The sequence below is a fragment of the Zea mays genome, chromosome 10, assembly GCF_902167145.1.
Source record: "Zea mays cultivar B73 chromosome 10, Zm-B73-REFERENCE-NAM-5.0, whole genome shotgun sequence".
In the NCBI taxonomy this organism is placed as follows: Eukaryota; Viridiplantae; Streptophyta; class Magnoliopsida; order Poales; family Poaceae; genus Zea; species Zea mays.
The window spans coordinates 130,519,458-130,547,382 of record NC_050105.1 but is presented as its reverse complement, the minus strand read 5'-3'; the positions used below and the strand labels follow the sequence as shown (position 1 = coordinate 130,547,382).

The following is a 27,925-nucleotide window of genomic DNA, read 5'->3' as shown; positions in this document are numbered from 1 at the left end:
TGGGCCCCGATGCTTTTACCACGACGGCTCGGATTTCCTCCAGCTTGGGCTAGCTGCCTAGCTCCAGCTCCAGACGCGGGCGAGCATGTGGAGGTAGTGTTCATTTATTGATGGCGATCCGAGCGAGCGGCCGGCGCCTGGCTGCGCTCCAGCGCGCGGAGGGGCTCTAGGTGCGCAATTAATGGCGGCATTTAGTTTCTACGTCGCTGTTAGTTGGCGGAGGGGAGAAAAGGTCGGCGGGGCGGTGGCCGTGGACGGGGCGACCAGCAGCGCGCCGGTAGGGGCCTGCCAGGGACCAGGGGGCGTTCCGTCTTGAGAACACTGGCTGGCACTCTGGAAGAGTGGAAGTGTTACCACAGCAGCTTGTGCCGCTTGCGCTCGCACTGCCCCTCGTGCTCGTGGGTCCTGCTAGAGCTAGACCAGCTGAGAGACGATAGATTTCCTCCCGACACCGCGTCGCAGCCCCCATCGCTCTCTCTCGCTGGCGCAGTGACGTGCCCGTGAGCTTCTCGTCGATCCAGGAAAGACGTGCTCCTCGCTCTCCTTGTCCTCGGCGGCAAGATGGGCCGGGGGCGCGGCGGCGCCTTTTCTTGCTCAATGCTGGACTTGCTGGTCTTGTCGGCGCTGCTACCGTTCGCCGCCTCGCAGTCGCCGTCCTCGCTTCTGTCGCCGGCTCAGAGCGCGTCGCGGCCTCCGACGGCGCCGTCCGCGAGACCGTCGTTCCCATCGCCTGCGGCGCCAGCGCCGAGGCTGTCACGGCCTCCAGCCCCGCCGGCCGCGAAACCGTCGTCTCCACCGCCCGCGGCGCCAGCTGGGAAGCCGTCGCCATCTCCCAGGCCGGCTCCAACGAGGTCTCCGGCAGTGGCGACACCCGCGCCAAGAGCGTCGCCTGCAGCCTCGCCAGCTCCAAAGCCATCCTCTCCTCCACCTAAAACGGCGCCGGCTCCAAAACCATCCCCGTCCGTGGCGCCGGCGCCAAGGCCATCTCCTCCACCTGTCACACCGGTACCACCAGCTCCAAAGCCGCCGCCACCGCCGCCGCCGCCACCGGCTCCGCTGCAGCCTCCGTCGAACTCCACGCCGACGACGTCCTCCGCATTGGGCCAGCTCTCGCCCAGCTTCTACGCGCAGTCCTGCCCGGACGTTGAGCTGGCAGTGAGGGACGTCGTTAGGTCGGCCTCCACCCTGGACCCCTCCATCCCCGGCAAGCTTCTTAGGCTGGTCTTCCATGACTGCTTCGTCGAGGTACGGAATGGACTGTCTGAATCCCTGAATCCTTGCATTTGGGTGGGAAATAAACACCGCATTGTTGCAAACTGAGGGTTCTTTTGTTGTGCTCGCGCGCAAACAGTTAGTGAAATGGATGTGTGCCTGATCTAGATGATCATGCAGAGATATTTTTCGTATAAAAAAACTAGATCTAGTTTACAATTTACATCAAGGCGCTGGTCAGGTGCGATTCTTATCTCAGGTTTCTTTGCCCGGTGATCTTTGAAAGTGCAAGAATGGCAGGCTATCTGGTAGACTGGTAACCAAACACAAATAATACTGGGTTGCCAAACAGCAGTGTAGGCTTTGAAAGCTTGCATTTGTGTGACTGACTGAAGGCAGCAGCTCATCTTCACTCTCTCTGCAAACTTTCTGTGTGCACGCTGACATAAATATGGCTCAGGTTAAAGAGTGCCGATTTTCTTGATCGCAGGGATGCGATGCATCGGTGCTGATACAAGGTAACGGTACCGAGAGGACGGATCCTGCAAACCTCTCGCTTGGTGGGTTCAATGTCATCGATGCAGCAAAGAGGTTGCTTGAAGCTGTGTGCCCTGCGACTGTTTCTTGCAGCGACATTGTCGTCCTCGCCGCAAGAGATGCTGTTGTGTTTGTAAGTAACAGTCCAACCAGCTCAAACCTCTTGGCTTTTTTTTCTATGCTAATAATGTACTCAAAACTGTGTGTACGCTCCAATAGCTACCTTGGTGCTGAACTTGAACATGGAACATCTCGTACAAACAATAGTACCAATCTTAACTACCTAGCTGAACATAGGCCAACACAGAATCTCGCTAATAAATGCTTAAGGGATTAGATCTCTACGCCATCAATGATTGATTGTTCCTGGCCCCATATATATATATATATATATATATATATATATATATGGTACGATGTGAGTGTGACCAAACATCTGCATGATATAGATTGCATACTAGGATTAGAATATAAACTGGTATACGTTGTGTAAAGAGTGATGAATAGTTTTTACCAACTTCAAACTTGAATTGGTGGAGCACCTTTTGATGAGTTCCATCAAAAAGGTGAATTTGGGGAGATTCACTAATTTGGTTGATCTAGATCTCATGAATTTGTACCTTTTTATCAATTTTTTTCTAGAGGGAAGCTGTTTTTATAAAACAGAAGTTGGTGGAGCTGTTCCAAACACATTCTTAGACACAAATACATAATGGGACAGGTATAGAGACACGTGCACGCTTTAGCATGTCCCAAAGTCAACATAATTCTGTTTCCAGTAATTAGTCTCGTGTCTAACAAATAGCTATCTAAAGAGCATCTTCAAGAGAGGCTTTAAACATGGTCCTATTTTAAATATAGGGTTTAAAACAATAAAATATCTTTCTAACAACGGCCCTATTTTATAAAATTTCATCGAACGATTATAGGGCTCGGTCTCTCGGATCATAAATATAGTATACCGTATACTGGAGCTCTATCTTCATTTTCACTTTGTCGGCGTTTCGAGACAGGGGGGTCCCTAAGCCGACGAGTGAGTGTGCTGCGTGCCCCAGCCCAGATGGGTCGAGCGCGTGGGCGAGCGCGGAGGGGGGAGAGGCGAGGCGGCCGGAGCCGAGCGTGAGAGAGGTGGAAGTCCCGCGGCCTTCGTGTTCGTCCCGCGCCCAGGTCGGGTGCGCTTGCAGTAGGGGGGTTACAAGCGTCCACGCGGGTGAGGGAAGCGAGCGGCCCCAAGAGAGCGCCTGTCCCGTCCTCGGTCCCGCGCGGCCAACCTCCTCTGAGAAGGCCCTGGTCCTTCCTTTTATAGTTGTAAGGAGAGGATCCAGGTGTACAATGGGGATGTAGCAAAGTGCTACGTGTCTAGCGGGGGGAGAGCTAGCGCCCTAGGTACATGCCGATGTGGCAGCCGGAGAGATCTGGGCATCCTGCTGGCGTGATGTCGTGGCTATCGGAGGTGCGGCGGAGCCTGATGGAGGGACAGCTGTTGGAGCGGTCGAGTCCCTGCTGACGTTGTCCTGCTGCCGTAAGAGAGCTGGGGGCCGCCGTCGTCATAGAGCTCGTGGAGCGCCATCATTGCCCCTCTGGCGGAGCTGGCCGGACGAGACGCCGGTCTTGTTCTCCGTGACCCGAGTCGATTCGGGGCAGGATGATGATGACGTTTCCTGTTGATGTGGCGGTCTGTGCTCTAGGCAGGGCGACGTGGGGTTTCCTCCGAAGCCGAGGTTGAGTCTGCCTTCTGCTGCCGTGGCCGAGCCCGAGCCAGGGGGTCGGGCGAAGCGGAAGTCGTCCGGCCGAGGCCAGGGCGGAGTCCGAGCCCTGGGGTCGGGCGAGGCGGAGTTTCGTCGTCTTCCGGGTCTTAGCCCGAGTCCGAGCCCTGGGGTCGGGCGGAGTGGAGTTCGCCGTCTTCCGGGTCTTAGCCCGAGTCCGAGCCCTGGGGTCGGGCGGAGCGGAGTTCGCCGTCTTCCGGGTCTTAGCCCGAGTCCGAGCCCTGGGGGTCGGGCGGAGCGGAGTTCGCCGTCTTCCGGGTCTTAGCCCGAGTCCGAGCCCTGGGGTCGGGCGGAGCGGAGTTCACCGTCTTCCGGGTCTTAGCCCGAGTCCGAGCCCTGGGGTCGGGCGGAGCGGAGTTCGCCGTCTTCCGGGTCTTAGCCCGAGTCCGAGCCCTGGGGTCGGGCGGAGCGGAGTTCGCCGTGGCGCCTTTGGCAAGGCCTAATTGCCTGTCAGACTCACTCTGTCGAGTGGCACTGCAGTCGGAGTGGCGCAGGCGGCGCTGTCCTTCTGTCAGACTGGCCAGTGGAGCGGTGGAGTGACGGCGGTCACCTCGGCTCTGCCGGGGGCGCGTGTCAGGATAGAGGTGTCAGGCCACCTTTGCGTTAAATGCCCCTGCAATTTGGTCAGTCGGTGCGGTGATTTAGTCAAGGTTGCTTCTGAGCGAAGCCAAGGCCTTGGGCAAGCCGGTGATGTGTCCGCCATAAAAAGGGGGGCCTCGGGCGAGATGGAAGTCTCTCGAGGTCGGCTGCCTTCGGCCGAGGCTAGGCTCGGGTGAAGCGTGATCGAGTCACTCGTGTGGACTGATCCCTGACTTAATCGTGCCCATCAGGCCTTTGCAGCTTTATGCTGATGGGGGTTACCAGCTGAGAATTAGGCGTCTTGAGGGTACCCCTAATTATGGTCCCCGACAGTAGCCCCCGAGCCTCGAAGGGAGTGTTAGCACTCGCTTGGAGGCTTTTGTCGCACTTTTTTGCAAGGGGACCAGCCTTTCTCGGTTGCATTTCGTTCCGGTGGGTGCGCGCGAGCGCACCCGCCGGGTGTAGCCCCCGAGGCCTCGGAGGAGTGGTTACACTCCTTCGAGGTCTTAATGCTTCGCTTTACGCTTCGGCTGGTCTGGTCGTTCCCTCATGCGAACTGGCCGTAGCCCGGGTGCACGGTCGGGGCCCAAGCTCTCGGGCTGGTATGTTGACGCTGTCAACGATTTGGCCGGAGCCGGTTTTTGCGAGAGCAGCCCCCGAGCCTCTGCACAGGGCGAGAGGACGATCAGGGACAGACTCGGCTTTTTACATACGCCCCTACGTCGCCTTTCCGCAAGGAGGAGGGGGGGAGTGCGCCATGTTACCCTCGATGGGCACCGAACATGGTGTCTCCGGTGAGCTGCAAGCGGGTAATCCGAGTGGACGTCCGTGCCCCGTTCGTTGGGGGTCGGCTAGGGGCCCAGAGGCACGCCCAAAAGTACCTGCGGGTGACTTGCCGGACCCGGTCCCCTGGCGACGGGGTCCGAGGGCTCGATGCCTCCCTCCGATGGGATTCCGTTACAAGATCGTTCCCGCTGGTCTCGGATATGTCCTAGGGTACCTCGGGAGCGCAGCCCGAGCCTCGGTTATGTATCGAACGTACCCCTGGTCATCCCTCGCTCGGTGTCTGAGGCGACTGTGAACCCTTCGGGGGCCAGCCTTCGAACCCCTGATCAGTAATGGGCGCGGAGCCCGAGTAGCCTGAGGCGGCCATGGAGCCCTTCGGAGGGCTGGCCTTCGAACCCCTGACCAGTAGTGGGTGTCGGGCCCACGCGATCTGAGGCGGCTGTTGAACCCTCGGGGGGCCAGCCTTCGAACCCCTGATCAGTAATGGGGGGCGCGGAGCCCGGTTCCTTCGCGGAGAAGGATCCCTCTCGGGGTATCCCCCTTCCCCGGTCCCTGTTGCAAGAGATAGAGAAAGAGGAAAACGGAAAAGGATACGAAATCAGACGACGTGGCGTACCTTTTCTGACGCGGTTATTAAGGCGAGGGTGAAGCGTCGCGCGCTCCTCCTGCCAAAAGCGCCGCGTGTCCCGCCGCGGAGTTAATGCGACGGGGCGAGTGGTTGGCTGGGCGGCCGCTACGCGTGTGCGATCCGTTCGAGGAACGGGTCACGGGTGCACCGTCTTCACGCCGTGAGAGGAGGCTCTCTTGCTGTCTCAGGATGGGACGTGAGCCTGGCTGACGACGCGACCGCTGCGCCCGCCCGCCTGCCACCGCCATTACTGCCGGCCCACTTTCGGTCGCTTTGACCGACGCGCCAGTCTGGCGCTGTTGGGTCGCCTCGAGTCGTGGCATAGGCTTCGCAACCGAAGAGGCGCGATGATGGCACAAGTAGCGGTGCAGTTGCTTGCATGCAGCAACTGGCGTGCCGGTTGCTCGACGCGTGGGCCTGGATCCCAGGCTGGCGTGTCAGAAGTTGGAGAAGCGCGCCCATCTGGCGCGGTTGCATGCCGCCTGCATGGCTGCTCGCCCCTTCTGCCCGTTGGTCTGGGCGAAAATGGGGGTCGCCTGTAACCGCTGGACGGTCGTGCGCACCATGCGCGGCGGTTTGGCTTCTTCTGCCCTGAGCCGGCTTGTATGACATGCGGGACCCAGCCCCCGAGTCGCAGGGGAGGGCCTTGGAGCGTGTCGGAGAAGACCCGGCCCGCGGCGCTTGGGGGCGCACGTAGGGGGAGTTGCCTTTAAAAGGAGGGAGGCTCCCTTCGTAAGGCAACCATGTCTTCTTCCTCCCTTAAGCGCCGGGTCTTCCCGTCTTCCAAGCCCCCGGATGGGGGATATCCGCCGCCTTTCCGCCTCCTCGTTGGAGGAACGCGACTCCATGGGAGTTGGTACCTCTCAGCCATCGTTCGGCTTCAAGGATTTTCATCGGCCGGCCCGGCCGTACCCCCATGCCGACGATCACCCAGGATGGTGACCGCCGGTTTCTAGGTGGGGAAGAGCAAGCCAGGCTGCAATCTTGGTCCCACCCTCAGCTTCAAGGATGTTCATCATCCCAGCTGGGGCGGGAGTCATGCCGAGCCGGCGCTCTACCTTCCGCGCGGGTCCGCGGGTCGCCCCTTCCCACGGCGTTTGGGGGTGGAGGCGCTCGCTGGCCCTGCGGACGGCGCGGACTTCGATAACGAGGGGCTGAACGACGGCGGGCGTCGTCACCTCCAGCGTGTCGGAGTCGTCGGCCGGGCTTCCGGCGGCCCCTCCTGCCGGAGGGTGGGCGCCGCATCGTGTGCATAGGAGGACCACCCAGGATTCCTCGCGCCTTTAGGGCGGCGTTCGTGTTCTGGGGTGGTCCTGCTTTTGCACTGGGACGGCGGCCTTGCGCAGTGGCCGGCGCCCCCACTCGTCCGGGAGGATTTGAGTGGGGATCTGCCGGGGGGCTGGTGCCCCCTGCCATCGGCGCCGGTGCGGAGGCGGCTCGAGAAGTCCTCGTCACCGACGGGATCACTGCCACCGCCCGCGCCCCGGGCCACCGCGCCGGCGTGCTTGTCCTCGCCCCTCGAGCGTCGGCGGGGGCGGGGACAAGACCGCAGCAGCGCCGACCCACTGTTGCCGCAGTCAGGACGGGCGGCGGCGAGCCAGCCATCGGTCTTCTGTGGCTCCGCAGGCCTTCCCCATGGAGTGGGGTCGTTCGTACCTGCGGAGGGGGGAACCGGAGTTCCGTTGGTAGTGGCATCTCGTATGCCAGTGAGTTCGTTCATTGTGGCTGTCGGGGCCTGAACGTGTATGTAATTTTGGCACGGAGCCGTGTTTTTTCCTCATTTCCGAGCACTAAGTCTCGCCTGTTTTATTATCTGAACCGCTTTACCAAGCATGAGTTGCCCCGTGTCAAGGTGACGGGTGAGGTATCCGTATCCCGGAGGCGTAGGAATCCCTCGGCCCGTTCGGCCTTGTTACGTGAGGCTCCTCTAGCTTAGTTGAAGGGACCCCTCGGCCGCCCTTTGGTGGATCGAGGCCGGGGGTAGCGATATCAGTATGAACAGAGGCGGAGTTGGCTCGAGAATGGGGAACCTGGTTGGCCGGAGCCTAGCCGTGTCGCCCGTCAGCGGTGCCGACGCCCAAGTCGGTCAGTCGAGGCCTCGGATCGGGCTAGCGCCCTTGGAAGCCGGTTGCCCGAGGCCCCAGGGGTAACCGGTTGAGCCGCCTGCTCGGGCCGGATTCCCGGAGGAGCCCCTGGACCTCGGCGCCGCCCGAGGCTGGGTCGGGCTTTGTTGTAGACGTCGTCGATGCCGAGGGTGCTACGGCTCCCTTCGGCGTGAAGACCCGAGCCTGCAGGATCAGATCGTCTTGTAGCGTGTGTTTTCTGCGGCCGCCGAGGCCAGAAGAACACGCCCTCGCCGCGCTTGCGAAGCTGCGTCCTTTTTTCCTCTTGTTTCGAGCATCTGGACTCTGTCGGTAATAGGGATGTTTGTGTGAGAGTTGCTTTTCGCGGTAGGGACGAGTGAGGTATCCGTATCCCAGAGGCGTGGGAATCCCTCGGCTCGGTCGGCCTTGCCGCTTACGCGTACTTTCACCCGTCCATGAGGCCCTGTCCCCGATTTAGTCGAGAAAGCTTGAAGGACTGCTTCGGCAGGAGAGCTTCCGAACGTGATGACTCGTTCGGTCCACGGAGTCGCTTTATCCGAGCGCAAGTTACTTATCGCAGAAGGGGACGAGTGAGGTATCCGTATCCCGGAGGCGTAGGAGTCCCTCGGCTCGGTCAGCCTTGGCTGCTTACGTGTACCTCGTCGTTTCCAGGATCCGCTTTCCAAAGTAGTCAAGAAGCACGGAAGAAATCCTGCTAAAAAGAGGTCCTTTTTCGAGGAAAAAATTCAACGCAGAGGGGGTCTCCCCCCTTTTAGCCCCCGAGGGAGGGTCGGGCCTTGCCGAGGCTAGGCCGACCCTTCCTTGACAACTAAACTTTGCGTAGGTGCGAGGTATATGAACAACTTGAAAACATCTTAAGGGTAGAAGCGACGTAGCTGTTTGATGTTCCAAGCGTTGCCGTAGATCTCGCCTTGATTGTTGGCCAGCTTGTATGTTCCGGGCTTCAGAACTTTGGCGATGACGAACGGCCCTTCCCAGGGGGGCGTGAGCTTGTGCCTCCCTCGGGCGTCTTGTCGCAGCCGAAGCACCAGGTCGCCCACCTGGAGTTCTCGGGACCGGACCCCTCGGGCGTGGTAACGTCGCAGGGACTGTTGGTACCGCGCCGAGTGTAGTAAGGCCCTGTCCCGAGCTTCCTCCAACTGGTCCAGCGATTCCTCTCGGCTGGCTTGGTTGCTTTGCTCGGTGTAGGCCCTCGCCCTTGGGGAGCCGTATTCCAGGTCAGTGGGCAGGATAGCTTCAGCCCCGTAGACCAGGAAAAACGGCGTGAAGCCCGTGGCACGACTCGGCGTCGTCCTTAGGCTCCAGACCACCGAGGGGAGTTCCTTCATCCATCGCCTGCCGAACTGGTTGAGGTCGTTGTAGATCCGAGGCTTGAGCCCCTGTAGAATCATGTCGTTGGCACGCTCTACTTGCCCATTTGACATGGGATGAGCCACGGCGGCCCAGTCCACCCGGATATGATGATCCTCGCAAAAATCCAAGAATTTTTTGCCGGTGAACTGGGTGCCGTTGTCGGTGATGATGGAGTTCGGGACCCCGAAGCGATGGATGATGTTGGTGAAGAATGCCACCGCCTGCTCGGACCTGATGTTGTTCAGAGGTCGGACCTCGATCCACTTGGAGAATTTGTCGATGGCGACCAGCAGGTGCGTGTAGCCCCCGGGCGCCTTTTGCAAGGGACCGACGAGGTCCAGACCCCACACAGCGAAGGGCCAGGTGATGGGTATTGTCTGCAGAGCCTGAGCGGGCAGGTGTGTCCGCTTCACATAGAATTGGCACCCTTCGCAGGTGCGGACAATTCTAGTGGCGTCAGCCACCGCCGTTGGCCAGTAGAAGCCTTGCCGGAAAGCATTTCCAACAAGGGCTCGGGGTGCTGCGTGGTGGCCGCAAGCCCCCGAGTGTACTTCTTGCAGCAGTTCCCGACCTTCGGCGATGGAGATGCATCGCTGGAGGATGCCCGAGGGGCTGCGATGGTAGAGCTCCTCTTCGTCGCCCAGCAAGACGAATGACTTGGCGCGTCGCGCTACACTCCGAGCCTCGGCTTGGTCGAGGGGTAGCTCTCCTCGGCGGAGATATTGCAGGTACGGGGCCTGCCAATCTTGGTCTGGCGTGGCCCCGCTCTGCCCTTCCTCGACGTTCAATGCCCCGCCCTCGGGGGCCGAGGGTACCTCGGGCCGGGCCGAGGTTGGCTCGGGCTGAGCCGAGGGTACCTCGGGCTGAGCCGAGGGTACCTCGGGCTCGGGCGCGTCGTCGAGCTTGACGGAGGGTTGATGCAGATCCCGGGAGAAGACGTCCGGGGGGACTGTCGTTCGTCCCGAGGCTATCTTCGCCAGCTCGTCTGCGGTTTCGTTGTAGCGCCGAGCGACGTGGTTGAGCTCGAGCCCGAAGAACTTGTCTTCCAGGCGCCGGACCTCGTCGCGGTAGGCCTCCATCTTTGGGTCGCGGCAGTGGGAGTTCTTCATGACTTGGTCGATGACGAGCTGCGAATCACCGCGGGCGTCGAGGCGTCTGACCCCTAGCTCGATGGCGATCCGCAATCCGTTGACCAGAGCCTCGTACTCGGCCACATTGTTGGACGCCGGGAAGTGGAGGCGCAGCACGTAGCGCAAGTGCTTTCCGAGGGGCGAGATGAAGAGCAGGCCTGCACCGGCCCCCGTCTTCATCAGCGACCTCGAGGGTGTGCTTGACGGGCCCCTGATGGTAGGGGCACGGCTCCTTGAGCATCTTGTCGAAGAGGTTTGCACCTCCGGGGGGCTTCCGAGGGTTCTTATACTCGGCGGCGGCGACAAGGTCCGCGTCTGCGGCGTCGCGTTTCGATTGCGACTTCTTCTTGCCTTTCTTCTTGGCGCCGCGCGGAGCAGACGTCTCGGGAGCTTCTTCCGACGGGCGGCCCTGGGGCTGCTTGTCCTTTCGGAAGATAGCCTCGACCGCCTCCTGGCCGGAGGCGAACTTGGTGGCGATGTCCATCAGCTCGCTCGCCCTGGTGGGGGTTTTGTGACCCAGCTTGCTCACCAGGTCGCGGCAAGTGGTGCCGGCGAGGAACGCGCCGATGACATCCGAGTCGGTGATGTTGGGCAGCTCGGTGCGCTGCTTCGAGAATCGCCGGATGTAGTCCCGGAGCGACTCCCCCGGCTGTTGCCGGCAGCTTCGAAGGTCCCAGGAATTCCCGGGGCGCACGTATGTGCCCTGGAAATTGCCAGCGAAGGCTTGGACCAAGTCGTCCCAGTTGGAAATCTGCCCCGGAGGCAGGTGCTCCAACCAGGCACGAGCAGTGTCGGAGAGGAACAGGGGGAGGTTGCGGATGATGAGGTTGTCGTCGTCCGTTCCACCCAGTTGGCAGGCAAGGCGGTAGTCCGCGAGCCACAGCTCCGGTCTCGTTTCCCCCGAGTACTTTACGATAGTAGTCGGGGGTCGGAACCGGGTCGGGAATGGCGCCCGTCGGATGGCCCGACTGAAAGCCTGCGGACCGGGTGGTTCGGGCGAAGGACTCCGATCCTCCCCGCTGTCGTAACGTCCCCCACGCCTGGGGTGATAGCCTCGGCGCACCCTTTCGTCGAGGTGAGCCCGACGGTCGCGTCGATGGTGCTCGTTGCCGAGGTGGCCCGGGGCCGCAGGCGCGGTGTTGCGCGTGCGCCCGGTGTAGACCGAGGCTTCCCGCACGAATCGGGAAGTCGCGACATGAGGTTCCGAGGGATATCCTTGCCCTTGGGATGCAGTGCTCTCGGCCCGCCGGGCCGCGGCGCCTTCCAGGAGATTCTTGAGTTCTCCCTGGATCCGCCGACCCTCGGTGGTTGACGGCTCCGGCATCGCGCGGATGAGCATTGCTGCGGTTGCCAGGTTCTGACCGACCCCGCTGGATGCGGGCGGCGGCCTGATCCTGACGTCGTTGGCGACGCGGTGCTGGAGACCTTGGGGCAGATGACGTATTTCTCCGGCCAGGGGTTGGCCCACCCATGCCTGTCCGACGTCCCGACGGATCGGCTCAAGCGCTCCCGTTCCCTCGTTGAGCCTGGCCTGCGCCTCGCGGACTTGCTCGAGTTGTGGGTCGTAACCCCCCGCCGGAGCGGGGACCACAGCTAGCTCCCGTGGGATGTCAGCGCGAGGCACCGGCCTAGGGAGATCACCATCCTCCGGCATGCCAAGATGGTTGCCTTCGGTGGGATTCCCTAGCTCGATGTGGAAACATTCGCGGCTTGGGCCGCAGCTCTCGTCGCCAAGGCTGCGGCTTCCATCGGAACAGTCGGACAGACAGTAGTCACATGCGGCCATGAAGTCCTGCACGGCACTGGGGTTGCCAAGTCCGGAGAAATCCCAACCGATGCTGGGGTCGTCATCTTCCTCGGACCCAGAGGGCCCGTAGGTCGAGACGTCCGTCAGTCGGTCCCAAGGCGATCGCATACAGAACCTCAGTGGGGTTGCACTCGCCTCAATGAGGACGCCCGCCAAAACGAGGTCGTTTGGCGGGTGGAGGCCGAGTCGAAATGACGCAAGATGGGAGTCAGTCGTTACCTTTTGGTCGACGAGGAGCGACGTAGTCACATCGGGGACTGGTTGCGCCGTCATCTCTGGTTCGAGGGCGACGTCCTGCAGGCTTTCCGCGAGCGCGCCGGCGTCGTCTTCTTGCTCGGGGTCATCGTGCCGCGGGGGGACGGCGCTTGCCTCCGTCTTGAACGCGAGGTCGATGTCCGGCGTGCCTTCCGTCGGGGCGTCGGGGGCGTCGATTCGCTCGACGGCCGGCGAAGCGTGGCCTCCCGTCTGGCCTTGACGGCTCCGCCTTCCCCTCCGTTGGCGGGGGAGAGAACGGAGCGAGCCCGAATATAGCTCTTCCACCACGCGGGGAAGACGTCGTCGATTCCGCCGCCGGCGGGCGGGTTGTCGGCCGCCATTGTCGTGGTCGCACGGCGGTGGAAGAAGTATCATGTCGTAGCTGCCGTCGAAGGACATGAACTCGAGAGCCCCGAAACGAAGCACCGTCCCGGGCCGGAGAGGTTGCTGGAGACTGCCCATCTGGAGCTTGACGGGGAGCTATTCGTCAGCACGCAGCAGGCCCCTACCTGGCGCGCCAACTGTCGGCGTTTCGAGACAGGGGGGTCCCTAAGCCGACGAGTGAGTGTGCTGCGTGCCCCAGCCCAGATGGGTCGAGCGCGTGGGCGAGCGCGGAGGGGGGAGAGGCGAGGCGGCCGGAGCCGAGCGTGAGAGAGGTGGAAGTCCCGCGGCCTTCGTGTTCGTCCCGCGCCCAGGTCGGGTGCGCTTGCAGTAGGGGGGTTACAAGCGTCCACGCGGGTGAGGGAAGCGAGCGGCCCCAAGAGAGCGCCTGTCCCGTCCTCGGTCCCGCGCGGCCAACCTCCTCTGAGAAGGCCCTGGTCCTTCCTTTTATAGTTGTAAGGAGAGGATCCAGGTGTACAATGGGGATGTAGCAAAGTGCTACGTGTCTAGCGGGGGGAGAGCTAGCGCCCTAGGTACATGCCGATGTGGCAGCCGGAGAGATCTGGGCATCCTGCTGGCGTGATGTCGTGGCTATCGGAGGTGCGGCGGAGCCTGATGGAGGGACAGCTGTTGGAGCGGTCGAGTCCCTGCTGACGTTGTCCTGCTGCCGTAAGAGAGCTGGGGGCCGTCGTCGTCATAGAGCTCGTGGAGCGCCATCATTGCCCCTCTGGCGGAGCTGGCCGGACGAGACGCCGGTCTTGTTCTCCGTGACCCGAGTCGATTCGGGGCAGGATGATGATGACGTTTCCTGTTGATGTGGCGGTCTGTGCTCTAGGCAGGGCGACGTGGGGTTTCCTCCGAAGCCGAGGTTGAGTCTGCCTTCTGCTGCCGTGGCCGAGCCCGAGCCAGGGGGTCGGGCGAAGCGGAAGTCGTCCGGCCGAGGCCAGGGCGGAGTCCGAGCCCTGGGGTCGGGCGAGGCGGAGTTTCGTCGTCTTCCGGGTCTTAGCCCGAGTCCGAGCCCTGGGGTCGGGCGGAGTGGAGTTCGCCGTCTTCCGGGTCTTAGCCCGAGTCCGAGCCCTGGGGTCGGGCGGAGCGGAGTTCGCCGTCTTCCGGGTCTTAGCCCGAGTCCGAGCCCTGGGGTCGGGCGGAGCGGAGTTCGCCGTCTTCCGGGTCTTAGCCCGAGTCCGAGCCCTGGGGTCGGGCGGAGCGGAGTTCGCCGTGGCGCCTTTGGCAAGGCCTAATTGCCTGTCAGACTCACTCTGTCGAGTGGCACTGCAGTCGGAGTGGCGCAGGCGGCGCTGTCCTTCTGTCAGACTGGCCAGTGGAGCGGTGGAGTGACGGCGGTCACCTCGGCTCTGCCGGGGGCGCGTGTCAGGATAGAGGTGTCAGGCCACCTTTGCGTTAAATGCCCCTGCAATTTGGTCAGTCGGTGCGGTGATTTAGTCAAGGTTGCTTCTGAGCGAAGCCAAGGCCTTGGGCAAGCCGGTGATGTGTCCGCCATAAAAAGGGGGGCCTCGGGCGAGATGGAAGTCTCTCGAGGTCGGCTGCCTTCGGCCGAGGCTAGGCTCGGGTGAAGCGTGATCGAGTCACTCGTGTGGACTGATCCCTGACTTAATCGTGCCCATCAGGCCTTTGCAGCTTTATGCTGATGGGGGTTACCAGCTGAGAATTAGGCGTCTTGAGGGTACCCCTAATTATGGTCCCCGACACACTTAATCTCCACTATTTATTTCCAAATAATATAATTTATTTCCTAAATAGCATTATTTAAGACTTGACTGTTGGAGTAAGCATTTCTTTTGAGATCCTAAAAATTTCAAATACCTATTTCAAATTTTAGGACTCTACTTTAGGGTTTGTTGTTTGAGATGCTATAACTATTAGCTAATTTGTTAAAAGTAGTTGATAGTTGAACTATAAGCTAGAATGTTTGGATGTTTTTAGCTAATTTTAGTGGCTAACTATTAGTTATAGTGCATTGAAACATGACCTTAGTCCCATAACAAGTTTGAATAATCCGCTGAGATGCTTGTGTGTGTATGGGATTTTTGTTCCAAAACCAGACTGGAGGACCGGCTGTGCCTGTCGCGCTGGGAAGACGAGACGGCCTCGTCTCGTTGGCATCCAACGTCCGAAGAAACATCATCGACACGGGCTTCTCCGTGGACGCCATGGCGGCCAGCTTCACCGCCAAGGGGCTCACCTTGGACGACCTCGTCACTCTCTCAGGTAACAGACGAAAGCTGCAGCTGCTTTGTTTGAGTAACGCGAGCTGTGGACGCATCGCATCTCACCGACGGCTTTGCGCGCGCGCGCAGGGGGGCACACCATCGGGTCGGCGCACTGCAACACGTTCCGGGAGCGGTTCCAGCAGGTGGCGAACGGGAGCATGACGCCGGTCGACGGGTCGATGAACGCCGACTACGCGAACGAGCTGATCCAGGCGTGCTCGGCGAACGGCACCGTGCCGGCGGGCACGGCCGCCGTGGGCTGCGACTCCGGCTCGGCGTCCGTCTTCGACAACACCTACTTCGCGAACCTGCTGGGCGGGCGGGGCCTGCTGCGCACGGACGCCGCGCTGGTGCAGAACGCGACGACGAGGGCCAAGGTGGCGGAGTTCGCGCAGAGCCAGGACGGCTTCTTCGCGAGCTGGGCCAGCTCGTACGCCAGGCTCACCAGCCTCGGCGTGAAGGTCGGCGCCGACGGCGAGGTCCGGCGGACCTGCTCCAGCGTCAACGGCTGACGAGGGGGCGGGGGAGGCTGCAGAAACTTATGTTGTAGTTGTAGAGCAAGGAAAGGTGAGGTGAGGTGTGGTGTCGGCTAGTTCTTGTTCTTGGCCCGGCGATGCTTCGGTGGGTGAGCGAGGTGTTGCCGTGTAGCCGGCGTCACCGTTTTTAGTGAAAGGAGCGAAAAGAAAATGCAGAAACCTGTGTAGATGACGTGCCTGATCTGCGTCTGCAACCAAGGGCATAGTTCACTCATGACGATGGACACTGTACTTTGACCTGATAAATGACATAGCAAGCGAGGCGAACGTGCTTACGCGGTTCACTCGGCAGTACGATGGGCATTGAAGCGTGAATGCAAGGCGAGCCAACGAACATGTGAGCTCGACAAGAGGCAGGACAGCATTCAGTTCCTGTCCGTGTAGAAGATTTACTGCGTAGTGGTCGTACCCTCGTACTAGCAAGCAGTATTGCTAGAATGAATGCGCACAGATCTACGAGATCGAACGATCATAATCATCAAAGTATAAATTGCTCATAATCGTCAAAGTATAAATTGTTGTCTTTGCCGAGCAGTACGTATATATGATTGTGTAAAACACTAAAGATGATATTGTATATATGGTTGTGTAAAACACTAAAGATGATATTGTTTGTAGAGTGAAGACTGAAATAGGACGTGAGATTGAGATATGATAGGAGAGCTCCTAAAAATAAGCTAAGTATAACTTATCTTAAATCATTTTTATAGGAGCTTGTATTTAATTATATCTCCAGATACATAAAATTGATCTGTTTTTTTATAAAGTCTAGGTCATTCTACTTGTCAACCCTTCAGACCATGTCTAGCAGGTTATCTATATCGTCACTTAAAACATTGTTTTACATCGTAGACTATATTATTTATAAAGTAGAGTTTAAATTAGGAGATAGAATTGGAGATAGGATGGATAAACTGATGCATATAGTCTCAACCGATTTCATGAAATAGCCTAGGAGGCTCACAGGCTACGTTCGTCGGACACGTTGCATGTTCTGTGTTTTTCAAAAACTTAGGTCATCCTGCTTGGCAACCATGGACCGATTTTACAAAATCACTTAAAAGCTTTGATGAACCGCATTGTTCACCAAGATCAAACAAAACCGAGAACCAAGAAAATCCTATTAGGATAACCGTCGATCGAGTTTTACAGAACTCAATCAATGGCGCGGGGGTTACTAACGTGTACCCATACTAGAAGTATCTTAATGATAGCTCAAAAACTCACTCTAAGATAAGAGCATCGCTAGCAAAACACAACTTAGACCAAAGGGAACTCCGATCTAGTCATCTTGACCAGTCCTCGACCATAGTAAATCCTGACTTGGTCACCCTAACTGACCTGTTCAAACGTCGGATCAGATCGGGTTTGGGTTGGGTCAAGGTCGGGTCGTGAGCTATTTATCACAGCCCGTATCCGACCCGTGCCTAGTGTCGGGTCGGGTCGACTCGTGCCTCTTTGTTTGACGTGTCAGGTAGGATCGAGGTTTTGGCTTTGGATCGGGTTTTCGGGTTGGGTCGGGTTTTGTGTCAAAAATTATGGCACATACCCGCCCGTTGCATTGGTTGGGTCGGGTCAGGCCAGGTTTTTTTCGGGCGGGTGGTTTGGGTTGGTTGGGTCGGGTGAGCCATGATCAGGTCTAACCCTGACTAAGTCAGTCCAACCGCCCCGAGTGGCCGTGACCTGGGTATTCCAACCAAGTCGCCCTTGACCCTAGTCCCTCTAAGCTAGATGAGCCTAGATTGAAGAGTCCTAATAAGACTTTACAATGCAATGGTATGAAAGTATCATGAATCTCTATGCAGGGCTAACAGATTTATGGTTCTCTAACCGCTCGATGCACACTCCTAACTAGACGTGCGCCAAATGTGGAAGGTACAACATGAAGGATTCCAAAGACATTCATGTTCAAACACTTATTCCTTCAAAGCACAACGAGGCCCTGTAGATCACAACGGGTTTTGCCAGAGGTGTAAGGCGATCAAACGTCCTGGATAAGACATAAGCAGAAGGAGGAAACTTCAAGGCGAACCACTCATATGGCTCCCTTAGAGACACTGCCTCACAGAAGGGCTCTAGACACCCCTCTGCAAAACCCAATTGCCCTTAGGTCCAGTTAGGTCAAAAGTGACAGGACCTTAGGGTCAGGCGTGCTAGCAATGATAGGCCTTCGGAAGCACATGAGATGACCTACAACCCAAAAGTAGGAAATGATGTGCCCCATCAATTCATTCATGTAATTTGGCTACCTTCGCCCTCAACTGTATAAGAGAAAAACATGATCTCCCACGAGGGGATCCTTTTATACAACTAGGTTTCAAGTATACATTGGCATGAGAGCTCAGGTTTCACCTTATAACATGTCTAAACAGTAACAAAGACTTCAGCTCCATACCGGACGTATGAGACTTCCCCAAATCAGTCTAAACCTTCTCTAAACTCACCAGTTGAAAACCATCGAGACAATATCCCATGAAATCCCCCTCTGAACTATAAATTTACTTACCATGGGTTCAAAACCATGACACTTTGAGACTAGCATCGTTTTCAAACTTATCATGTCATGTGTGTAGTTGAGACAAAATGGAGTTCAAAGAGAAAAGCAACATGCTGCAACTTCAATAATTTAATGATTGGTATCACACATATATGTGTGTGTATCAAGTATAGTTGGTATAGTCCATATTTGAAGGTGGGATTTGATTGCAACCTCAACATTCCCTGGTGCAAAGTTTAATTGATACATTCCCTGGTGCTGCTAGCGTTCCCTGGTGTATCAAGTATAGCTGATTGTAACCTCAACATTCCCTGGTGCTGCTAGCGTTAAGCAGGAGCATCTAGAGATGCCGATTCCAATCCCCAGAACACGGGCACAGCATGGGTCTGTTTGGTTCAGCTTTTTTTTGACCAGCTTTTCTGAAAATCTGGCTGTGGAGAGAATTTGGCTATAGGGAAAATCTGAGTATCATTACAATTATGTGTGGAGAAAGATAAAGTTGTTCATAGGGCTCAGGATCTAGAAAGTGACAGATTCCTACTATTACAACGACTCAACCGATTATGCGTTTATGTTGATTTTTGATGGTTTTTGCCCCAACGAATTTTATAGAAGCTGGCTAAAAAACTGAGCGTTTGGCAGTTCGCAACAGCTTTTGGTGGCCATAAGCTGTCAGAAGCCGAAACAAACAGCGCCCATGTATAGTGGACAAGGGATGTTCGTGAACCTGTAAATAAACTAAATTTTACAGGTAATCCGTGAAGATTTGATCTGTTTACGAGTTCACAATTCACCTTTGCGTCTGTGTTTCGGAAAGTTACCTCTTGGTACTCGGATAAATGCATCCGGTGACGAGATTCCCTTGGGCTTTACCAAATCCAGATGGGTGGCAGGCGGCGAACAAGGGCAAAGATAGATTCGCGGGTAGCTTCGTGTTCGTCCGTGATATCAGAACATCCACATGCGGGGTCAGGTTCAGTCGCCCCATCAATTTCGCAGTGCTATGGACGGCCAAATAAACGATGGAACCGATGCTATCTCCTCGCATCTGGACGCAAAAAGATTTGGGCGCCATTGGCTACTCGTGCAGTAGGGCGGCACGCAACTGCTACCACGAGAGCATATTCCTCCCCTCAAAGAGTTGGAATGCTGGATGGTATTCCAAGCAAAAGCGCATTGACGGAGAAATCACCATGTGGAATGAACCCTACGGTCTACATCTACTTTAGCAACATAAACGAAACAGAATGAGATGCTTGTCGTTGGATAATGGCGACTACCGAGGAGCCTAGTCACCTCCGCATCAGTTCTCTTGCATATATAATTAGAATCATCTAAACACGACAACGCTAACGTCCGTTTGTTTCCTTTCATTTTAAAAAATTAAAATTTTATTAATATAATAGACTATTTTTTAGGATGTAATATTTTACCATTTTTTAAAGTTATCATATAAGTCTATCTCAAATTTATGGAGTGAGAAATAAAAATTGATTCTATAAATTTACATACTATTTTTTAAAGTTATCATATAAGTCTATCTCAAATTTATGGGGTGAGAAATAAAAATTGATTCTATAAATTTACATACTATTTTCTGATGTACAACTTATAACACATTTTTCTACTTACTCTCTATAACATAAATATATTATATAACTATCTCTCTCATGATTTAAAATAATATATAAATATATTACATATATAAATATATGAATTTAATTAGTTTTGTCTAAATTATAATTATTAAAAAGGAATTCAAGTTTTGTCTAAATTATAATTACTAAAAAGGAATTGAATTCCAACGAAACAGAGGGGGCCTAATAGAAATCCAGTCAGACACGCGAAACATGTTCTTCCGTGCAGAAATGAGGACATTAATGACGATCTGGGGGAAATAGGATAAGAGAATAAATAATAACATTTCAGACTTCAGAAAACGAATCACGAAAACAACCCTTATTCATCGAATGCTTTCACAGAAGATTTATCCATACATGTATGCTCATTGTGGTAGACGCAGCTGACCACCTAGAGCTAGCTGTATACAGATTGACTCAGCATGTGGCAACGTAGGAACACATGTTTATAGACGACATTCTTCGTACTAATAGCCTGGCTTGGCTGCTAACCAAACGACAACCACGAGATCGCAACGATATAAAAAGAAAAAAACTCAGAAGCAAATCGACACCAGAAACCCGTCTTACTCATCAAGCACTCCATCCTTCTCCTCGATAGCATCCAACTTCCTCCAAGCAGACAAGATTAGCCAGCTTGCAGTCCTTCGCAAAAGGTGCTGCATTCTCGCCATCAAAGCAGCGAAGAACGGATTTGGGCGAGCTAGCAACGGCGTCTTCAGCAGCACAGAAGCTCTGGTAGATGAGGATCCCACCTCCAGGCAGCTCCTGCTCGACCATGTTGTTGCAGTCATAAGCCTCCGCACCAAGTTCCTTTCCCCATGTCCCAGCTTGGCCCCGCCCGCCGAAGATGGTCACGGCGACAGAAAATTCCGAGGGGCCGAAGCACCCAAGGACCCTCTTGACAAGGTCACCGTAAGACAGGGCAGTGGCATCCAAGCCCATAACCTCATAACTGGCGTAGCTGAACCCATCCTCAGGCGTCACATGGATCGTGGAGAACGCAGAGCCATGGATTGCATTCATGGAGTAGCCGCAGGGTTCGAAGTCAAAATCACAGATCTCCATCTCAGGGATAATTTCAGAGATACCAGAGAGCTTCGTCATTTCCTTGGCACATGTTGTGTTGCCATCAGCATTAGTCTTGAAGAAGACTGAAGCTTTCTTCGTGTCCAGACCAGTCATGCACATCTCAAGGTTGACCATTGGTTGCTCTGGGTACTCAGTGGCGTAGTAGATGTGCCACTTCTGTCCTGGTCTTGCTGCATCTCCAATCACATAAGCATTGCCACCAGACTTCAGGCCCCCAAAGTATCGGTTAAGTACAGCAACTTCCTCGGAGAAGCTCCGGTGGGGGGCTGGCTGTGCGCCAGGAAAGATGAACGTCCCGCGGGAGTACTTCACAGCAGCAAGAGGCATAGACAGCTCTTCAGCAAGCTCTAGGATCCTTGGAATTGTGAGCAGGAGCTTGGTAGTGCCACAGGTCTTGATGACAATCTTCAGAGGATAGATGAACAAGCTTGACTCGGAGAGAACATAGGAGTCAAAATCCTTGTTGGAGAGCTCGGACACGATCGTGCACCGTGCAAGATCCAGAACAGAGTCAATCTGGGACCTGGAGAGGGCACGCAAACCGCTGCCATGGGGGTCCACAAAGACAGGTGCCTCAGAGAATGTGATCTCAAGGCGCTTCTCATAGCCCTCAAACCCGATAGCTGAGGCCGGGGGAGCACCAGCAGCAGAAAGAACAGCCATTGGTGCAGGTGAGTCAGAACACAACGCTGGAGATGGAGGAGGGAGGACTGCAGGGAGCAAGACTGGGGAACTGGTCGATTGTCAGGAAAGCAGCAGGCCAGGGGGATTGGTAAGAATCGAAGTGTCAGAAAAGAAATCCTAAACTACTAGAACGAGGAAGCCAAAAGGGATATCAGGATGGCTTCTTTGCGCACTGCAACACAAGAAAAAAAAAGAATGCTATTAGTAACACATCCAATAAGAAGACGAGGCAGAATGAAGAGCCTCATTGTGGAGGCTGATTTTTACGTTGGAGTAAGCAGCAGACTGGAACTTCTTCGCGCCTCCGGCAGGTCGAACGTCCTCAATGCTGTAGCCAAGGGGAGCTTCATACATCATGGAACGACTACTGCTAGACTTCTTGCCACCCTTAGACTCCATTAGTACATCAAATTCCTGCAGGACAGACCAAATTAGCGAGTTTATCCATTAAAACCAACAAAAATTCTTCTCGGTAAGAAGTTAAAACAAGATCAAATGTTGATGATCCATGCGTGAAAGCTACAAGAAACTACCAACATACCACAGTTATGCCATTAAAGGTATGCCCAAAACAAATGTTTCCAACTAATTAAAGCAGCAGATCTAAATTATTCACGCAATCAAACATAAACATGTTTAGGAAAACAGAATTTAATCACAGATCCGATGGGAACAAAAGCAAAACTCAGCCTTGTATGATTTCATTTAATTTCTAAATGACAAGAAACAATATGCATTTTTTCACCGTGTTCATAGTTCTGACCCATGAATCAAAATCAAACAAAAAGGTTAATAGTATTTTCCCTTTAATATTCAATTTTCAGCTACCAGGTTAATAAAGACATTTCCTATCCATGTTTCCGAATCTGAATACATATTTCCTACCATGTTTCAAATCTAAACAGGGGTGAAGCATATCCACTACCATCAATTTTCGATTAACAGGGCTAGCATCGATTGTGAAATAACAAGATACGTACAATGAACAAATATCCAATCCACCTATCTAAGTCTGAACAGCGATACCACGGCTAGCGCATCAAGCAACAGCGATAACGCCGACCACCAGGTGAGGTCACCTCCAAGGCTACAAGTAACTATTCATGCCTAAAGATCAGACATCATACCTTCACAGCGAGAAAACTAGAAAGACAGCAACATAAACCAGCACATCCAACAAATCTCGAATCTATGGCACAAATCAGACAAAGAGGGAAACAGAGTAGAAGAAACTTACAAAACGACGAAGCTATGTGTGGAACCCCCGATTCGCGAGCGCGCACGCGTGATCTGTGGAACAGATCTTAAACTTCTCCCCTTCAACACCACCCTACGCAGCAGACCCCAGGCTGTGAAAAGCGATTCTCTATCTTAGAACTCGGCGAGTTCCTCGGTCCCGTCACCTCTCGGCGAGATGAGCGGCGGCGGCGGCGGCGGCGGCGGCTATGAGGGAATTCTTTGTTAACAAAGCGTGGGCCTGATGAAGAGATGCCCTCGTTTGCCTTCGGTTTTATAGCCCCCTCCTACGGGTCCGGGTATCCATGACCGCCAAGTAGATCGGCGGACCCGGTTCCCTAGACCACGGCTCGCGTAGAGGCCTCTGGACCGGTAGTTGGGTCGGTGGGGCCCGCCACGATCTGGATTCGCGGCCGGAAGTGCCCGGGCCACGGTGAACCGCGTGTATGGATTGGACTGACTAGGGAGGTCTCCCGTCGCGTCGGAACTCGGGAGGGTTTTCTTTGACGTTCCAGGGCATGACAGGTGGTCCCACCTGTCGGAGGGAGAGTCGCGCGCCAGCTGGTGGCTGACTAGGCGTGGTAGGCTGAGAGAAACTTCGCGGTGGCCTTGTCGTGGAGGGTGGAGCGCTGAAGGCGGGCGTGGGCGGCCAGCCGCTACTACCAAGCCTATCCGCAATGATTCTCTCTAAATTTCTTCTTCTATATCACTTTTTTTATCACGTTATCAATAGTTTATCCCCGCAGCGGTTCCCTCTAAATATTCTTCCTATACCCCACTATAACTATAAATTATCATTTTCTATACCTACTTTTTATCTAATATAAATTTTTCTTTTACTAATAATTGGAGGCGGACCCACATCAACACTGGAAGGGAAGGAGCCGGACGCGCGCTAAACCTGGAGGGAGAGAGAAGGGGAGCGCCGCCTGGGGAGCGCCGTAGGGGGCCACGCTGCGAGCTGCCACGTGCCCCTGTAGCCGCCATGCAAGGAGAGGGGGCGGGCGCGCGGCAGCCGCTGCGGGTAGTCTAAGACTAACTGCATCGCATGCCGCACGAGCTTCCTCTTCCCTTGCATGCCGGCTACAGAACATCCCCTACGTCCGCATCGCTGCTCCCTACAACGCGCCCCACGCAGCGGACCGCTTCTCTCTCCCCCCTTTTCTAGCGTGCCACTGCTCACCCACTCTAGCACTGTAGTACTGTAGCCATGGGCCCGCTAGTAATTGTTAGAAGAAGAAAAATTGATAGTGGATAAAAAGTAGTATATGAAATGATATTTTATGGTTGTAGTGGGGTATAGGGGGAGAAAATATGGGAAACTGCTGCGGGTGATGAAAAAGTAGAGGATGAAATGTTGATGATGTGACGCGAAAAAATGATATAGGGGAAAATTTAGAGGTAACCGCTGCAGATAGCCTAAGCTTGCTTCTTTTCGTTTTGGTTTATAAAATGTTTCGACACTAACTTTCCTTTGTTCTCTTTATCTTGTAATATACTTTGTGCATAAGAATTAATAAAATTATGTTTTATCGGTTTCTACTATTTCTACGATATTTTGTCTCTATAGATTGTCTGCAAAATTCTAAACAATTGTCTTTAAGCTGAAGCGAATAATCTGATGGTAGTAGCTTCTACACTATTTTTTCTCTATATCTGTTAAAAGTTAAATTAGGACGTACTTCATTTGATTATAGAGAATTTATGATAAACTAGTTAGGTACTCGTGCATTGTTACGACTTCTATATCACCGGTTAGTTGCGAGTGCATCACTATGATTTCTATATATGATATAATTTCTTGTACGACACAAACCAACATAAGCTACAATAGTTAGAGGTGAGTGCTCTCTTCCTAGAGACCACGGATTGAACCCTAATAACTACACCTAACGTACAACGAAACTCATGCTTTATGTTAGTAAGTTCAAACGCGTTTTAGACCTTTACAATGACTTATGGTCATTGTGCCGATCTCAACACATCTATCACACAACCTACATAAATGCATTTCATATACCGAATAAGAAAATTATGATTTCAATCCCCCGTCGTCTTCCATGAGGTGACTCAGGGGCGCAAAACCTTATACGTCGTCATTGCCCCCTTCCTCCTCCCCTCTTTGCCTTGTTGCTACTATAGTGAGCAACACAAAGTCTCGAGCAGCTTTGCATGGCGGGCAACCACTCCTCCTTTAATAAAGCAACTACAATCTCAAATCAAATTTAACTAATTCTAAATTTATTAAATCGAAAATCTATATACCTCAATCGATGACCTAGCAGTTCTACTACGTCGACACCTAGTAGTCCTGACTGCACGAGGCATTGTTTTGCTTGTGTTGTTACCTCCCTGCGCGAGTGGTGCACGGAAATGGAGATGGAAGCAAGAAGAGATGCACAGATGAACTCATGCATTATAGTAGAAATAGAATACAAGAGGCACATATACGCTTTCTTCATTTCATAATTTACGCGTCGTCACCGATATGGTTAACGGAAATTGCTTGATAAATTATAGGTATAATTATATAATACCTATCATATGTATGTTATTTTTTCTTAGAGCTTTTTCGGTTGCGCAGGGATTAGAGAGGATTAAATTTATTTCTATTTAAAATTGAATAGAAGATATTTAATTCTCTCCAATCTCCTTCAATCCACTATTAATGCTAGTTTATGAACTCTTTTTAAGGGATTTCTATTTTTTGTTAAGAAAAAATGAACTAATTTTTTTTGGGAAAATAGAAATCCTTTAGAAAAATAAGGTTCACAAACTATCTCTAACCGAACAAGTCCTTAGTGGAATTAAATCTCAACTCATGTTCATGAGTGCTTGATTAAATGGGTTCCTCTCAACTCTCAAAAGTATCGGATTAAATTGTTCATTTTCTCCTTCTGTATGGTGGGGGTATTTGGACAATTTGAAGGCTAGTTTAGCAACTCTATTTTTTCCAAAAGATTTTCATTTTCCAATGGCAATTTGAGATTTTCATTTTCTCCTTGGTGACCTTTGCTTGTCTACAAATCTGCCCAAACGAGGCCAACAATGTAACAGGCATATCAAGCGTTTCCAAAAATAAGCTGCCCAACAGTCATTCTGGGCTAATTCACGAAGTCAAATTACAATATTTGCATGATTTATGCAACACCAAAACTATATACTAGTTTGTAGCCTCAATGTTTTGTTATATGTATCTCGTGCCAGTTTTTCATGTATGGAATAGATGTTAGACTCATGGTACCTAAAACTTCTATACATGCAAGTAGCCCATCAACCTATGATGCGACACAACCTAGGATCTTACATGAGTGTTAAAAGTTCCATGGATGGATTTGGTACTTGCAATTAATCAGCATTGATTATTTTACTCTGTATATTCATTTTCTCCTTAGGGCATGTACAATGGTATAGACGATCTCTAAGTGTATTGAAGGTCGCACACAGACAGTAAAAAAGACAGCTCATACAATGCTATGTCTGTAAGACTGTCTATGTACTATTTAATTCATAAAAAGCCTTTTATTGATCAATATTGATCAAGTATACATTGAATCTTTGTAGCTATTTTGCTGCATGTTTAAGAAAAAGACGCTTCCTCAATCATCTACTTGCTCAGCTTAATCTTCTGGAAAAAGACGCTTCCTCAAACATATAAGTGCAGCCAAATGTTCATCTTTCTCTTCAGCAGAGTACCCTCCTGTGTCTTTTAAGAGGAGAGAATTGTATGCCTCCAACATCTTAGCGTCTTTGCTCTCAAGAGCTGCAAGATGGTTGAGCCTTGATGTTTCAAGCTTCTCAGATGATAGTTTCTGTTGTACCTCTAATACTTGTAAGCGGTTTGCATGAACTTCAGACTGGATTTGGCTATATTTTTCAAGTTGTTCAACATCTATTGCACTTTCCCTTGACTTTCCTTCTTTTTTAGAATCTAATGCCATTTTTTGCATGTGGGATTTTCATCGAACAGGTGGTAACCAAAGGGGAGTATCACTTCTAGGGTGTGCACATGCTACTTGGCAAGGAGATAAGCTCAGATCGCGTACGATATGGAGAACACAACCAAGGAGGAAGCTGCTACTTGCCTTGCTACGTACCAGGCTGCTGGATCCGTTGCTTCACTTCGTACCCATGGAGGAGTTGTCGGTGAAGAAATTGCATGTCCACTCGTGAAGTTTGGGATGCTGCTGAAGGCTTGGCTCCCAGCGATGGATGAAGCTGTGCTACAGAAGGTCGTGAAATCATGAACAGGTGGAGCCACCACGGATGGAGCAGCTGCCATGGCGGCCACCTTCCGCTTCAATCCCAAAGCTGTGCCTGGCCGCTGGCGGCCCTCCGCTGTGCCTGCTCCTTGAAAGTCCGCCTCCATAGCACGTTGCAAGCGTGTCGACCCTGCTGCTGCCGCCTTCCCCATGCCGGTCCTCTTAGCCACCGACGGTGCTGCATCGCCAGTCTGCTTCCGCGCCGCCGCCGCATCTAGAAGTTCCTGCATCCCCGCCGCATCCAGCACAAATGACGGCGCCGCGGATGCCTTCCTCCCCTGCACATCCAATGGATCCATCGGAGTTTGGTTTGGAGAAGGCACTAGATGGGAGGGGATTTATGAACCAAAGATTGGAGGAATTAGCGCGGAATTACCGTGTGGTGAGGAAAAAAATCGCGCCAAAACACCCAGCCACACCAAATCACCTTCGCTTGTCGATGAGTCGCAGCCGCATCGTACAACGGCGATTTTACCGACGATAAAGCATGGGAGCACGAGCCGTCACCGTCGCCTTGCGAGACGACGGGAGCGATCTGTCCCTTCATTTAATCCCTTCCACGTCAGATTATTTTGCTGAGATGGCAGTATACAGACGACAAAGTTAATGCCGTTGTACATGCCCTTAGAGCTAGCCGACGTTGTAGATTGCGGAGCTGAAACTTTTTTTTCTCCTGGTTGAGATTGCAAAGCTGAAACTTTTTTCTCCCAAAATTGATTGACGTGGATTCTTTTTCTTCCCTCGTCTATGTGAAGGGGCATGTAATGGTGATGTGTACAACCACCTAGAAATATTAAACCTCCTTATGTTGCAGGGGGGTTTGACAAGGAATATTTTGTATGTGGGTATTTGAGAAACCGTCAAACTTGCAAGTGGGCATTAGTTGTTTTCCCTATGGAAAACTACAAAAGGTTAGGTGGGAGAGGAGTAGCCGAACTGATAAAGGGTAGGCTTTAACTATTTAATCGCTCGGATTATATTAAGAATACATTTGTTTTTTTAGCTAACAAAGGCTTGTATGCATGCTTAGAATGGACTAATTTCAGGCGCACTCATTAGCTATAATAATTTTCCTTAATATGGAAATCCCTGATAGAGCGTGGGAGGATGATCCTGATAGTATTGGTATTGTCACCTTCATTAACTCAAGTTTGCTAGACAATATTATGTTTTTAGTATATTGCATGCACAAAGGTAAATGGTCGCTT

At 53.4% G+C, this 27,925-nt stretch overlaps 3 protein-coding genes across 4 annotated transcripts; 1 reads left to right on the top strand and 2 right to left on the bottom strand.

The window, feature by feature from the left end:
• Positions 1-112: 112 nt before the first annotated feature.
• On the top strand, positions 113-15,589 carry LOC100273055 (Peroxidase superfamily protein). Its single transcript, NM_001360162.1, has 4 exons — positions 113-1,245; positions 1,703-1,882; positions 14,603-14,768; positions 14,858-15,589. The coding sequence occupies exons 1-4, from the start codon at positions 562-564 to the stop codon at positions 15,280-15,282; spliced, it is 1,455 nt and encodes a 484-aa protein (NP_001347091.1). The 5' UTR covers positions 113-561; the 3' UTR covers positions 15,283-15,589.
• Positions 15,590-19,745: 4,156 nt separating this feature from the next.
• On the bottom strand, positions 19,746-22,691 carry LOC100282559 (S-adenosylmethionine decarboxylase proenzyme). The gene is made up of 3 exons (NM_001155467.1): positions 22,457-22,691; positions 21,487-21,633; positions 19,746-21,391 (listed from the first exon to the last, which is right to left on the bottom strand). The coding sequence occupies exon 3, from the start codon at positions 21,196-21,198 to the stop codon at positions 20,017-20,019; it is 1,182 nt and encodes a 393-aa protein (NP_001148939.1). The 5' UTR covers positions 21,199-21,391; positions 21,487-21,633; positions 22,457-22,691; the 3' UTR covers positions 19,746-20,016.
• A 3,168-nt stretch (positions 22,692-25,859) lies between these two features.
• Positions 25,860-27,275, bottom strand: LOC103641807 (uncharacterized). Of its 2 annotated transcripts, XM_008665138.4 has the most exons (3): positions 27,094-27,275; positions 26,553-26,995; positions 25,860-26,218 (listed from the first exon to the last, which is right to left on the bottom strand). In XM_008665138.4, exons 1-3 carry the CDS (start codon positions 27,262-27,264, stop codon positions 26,212-26,214), a joined length of 621 nt encoding a protein of 206 aa, XP_008663360.2. In that variant the 5' UTR covers positions 27,265-27,275; the 3' UTR covers positions 25,860-26,211. The 2 variants fall into 2 exon arrangements, with proteins under 2 accessions (XP_008663360.2, XP_023156986.1); XM_023301218.2 differs by having other exon boundaries at positions 25,861-26,995.
• Positions 27,276-27,925: the final 650 nt, after the last annotated feature.

What these genes read in the sequence shown, in the direction of transcription:
- LOC100273055 (NM_001360162.1), top strand. Translation starts at nt 562, where the DNA reads ATGGGCCGGGGGCGCGGCGGCGCCTTTTCTTGCTCAATGCTGGACTTG. An exon ending in TCCATGACTGCTTCGTCGAG is followed by an intron (nt 1,246 to 1,702) that starts GTACGGAATGGA and finishes TCTTGATCGCAG; the next exon opens with GGATGCGATGCATCGGTGCT. An exon ending in CAAGAGATGCTGTTGTGTTT is followed by an intron (nt 1,883 to 14,602) that starts GTAAGTAACAGT and finishes TTCCAAAACCAG; the next exon opens with ACTGGAGGACCGGCTGTGCC.
- LOC100282559 (NM_001155467.1), bottom strand. Translation starts at nt 21,198, where the DNA reads ATGGCTGTTCTTTCTGCTGCTGGTGCTCCCCCGGCCTCAGCTATCGGG.
- LOC103641807 (XM_023301218.2), bottom strand. Translation starts at nt 27,264, where the DNA reads ATGAAGGGACAGATCGCTCCCGTCGTCTCGCAAGGCGACGGTGACGGC. An exon ending in ATTTTTTTCCTCACCACACG is followed by an intron (nt 26,996 to 27,093) that starts GTAATTCCGCGC and finishes TTGGATGTGCAG; the next exon opens with GGGAGGAAGGCATCCGCGGC.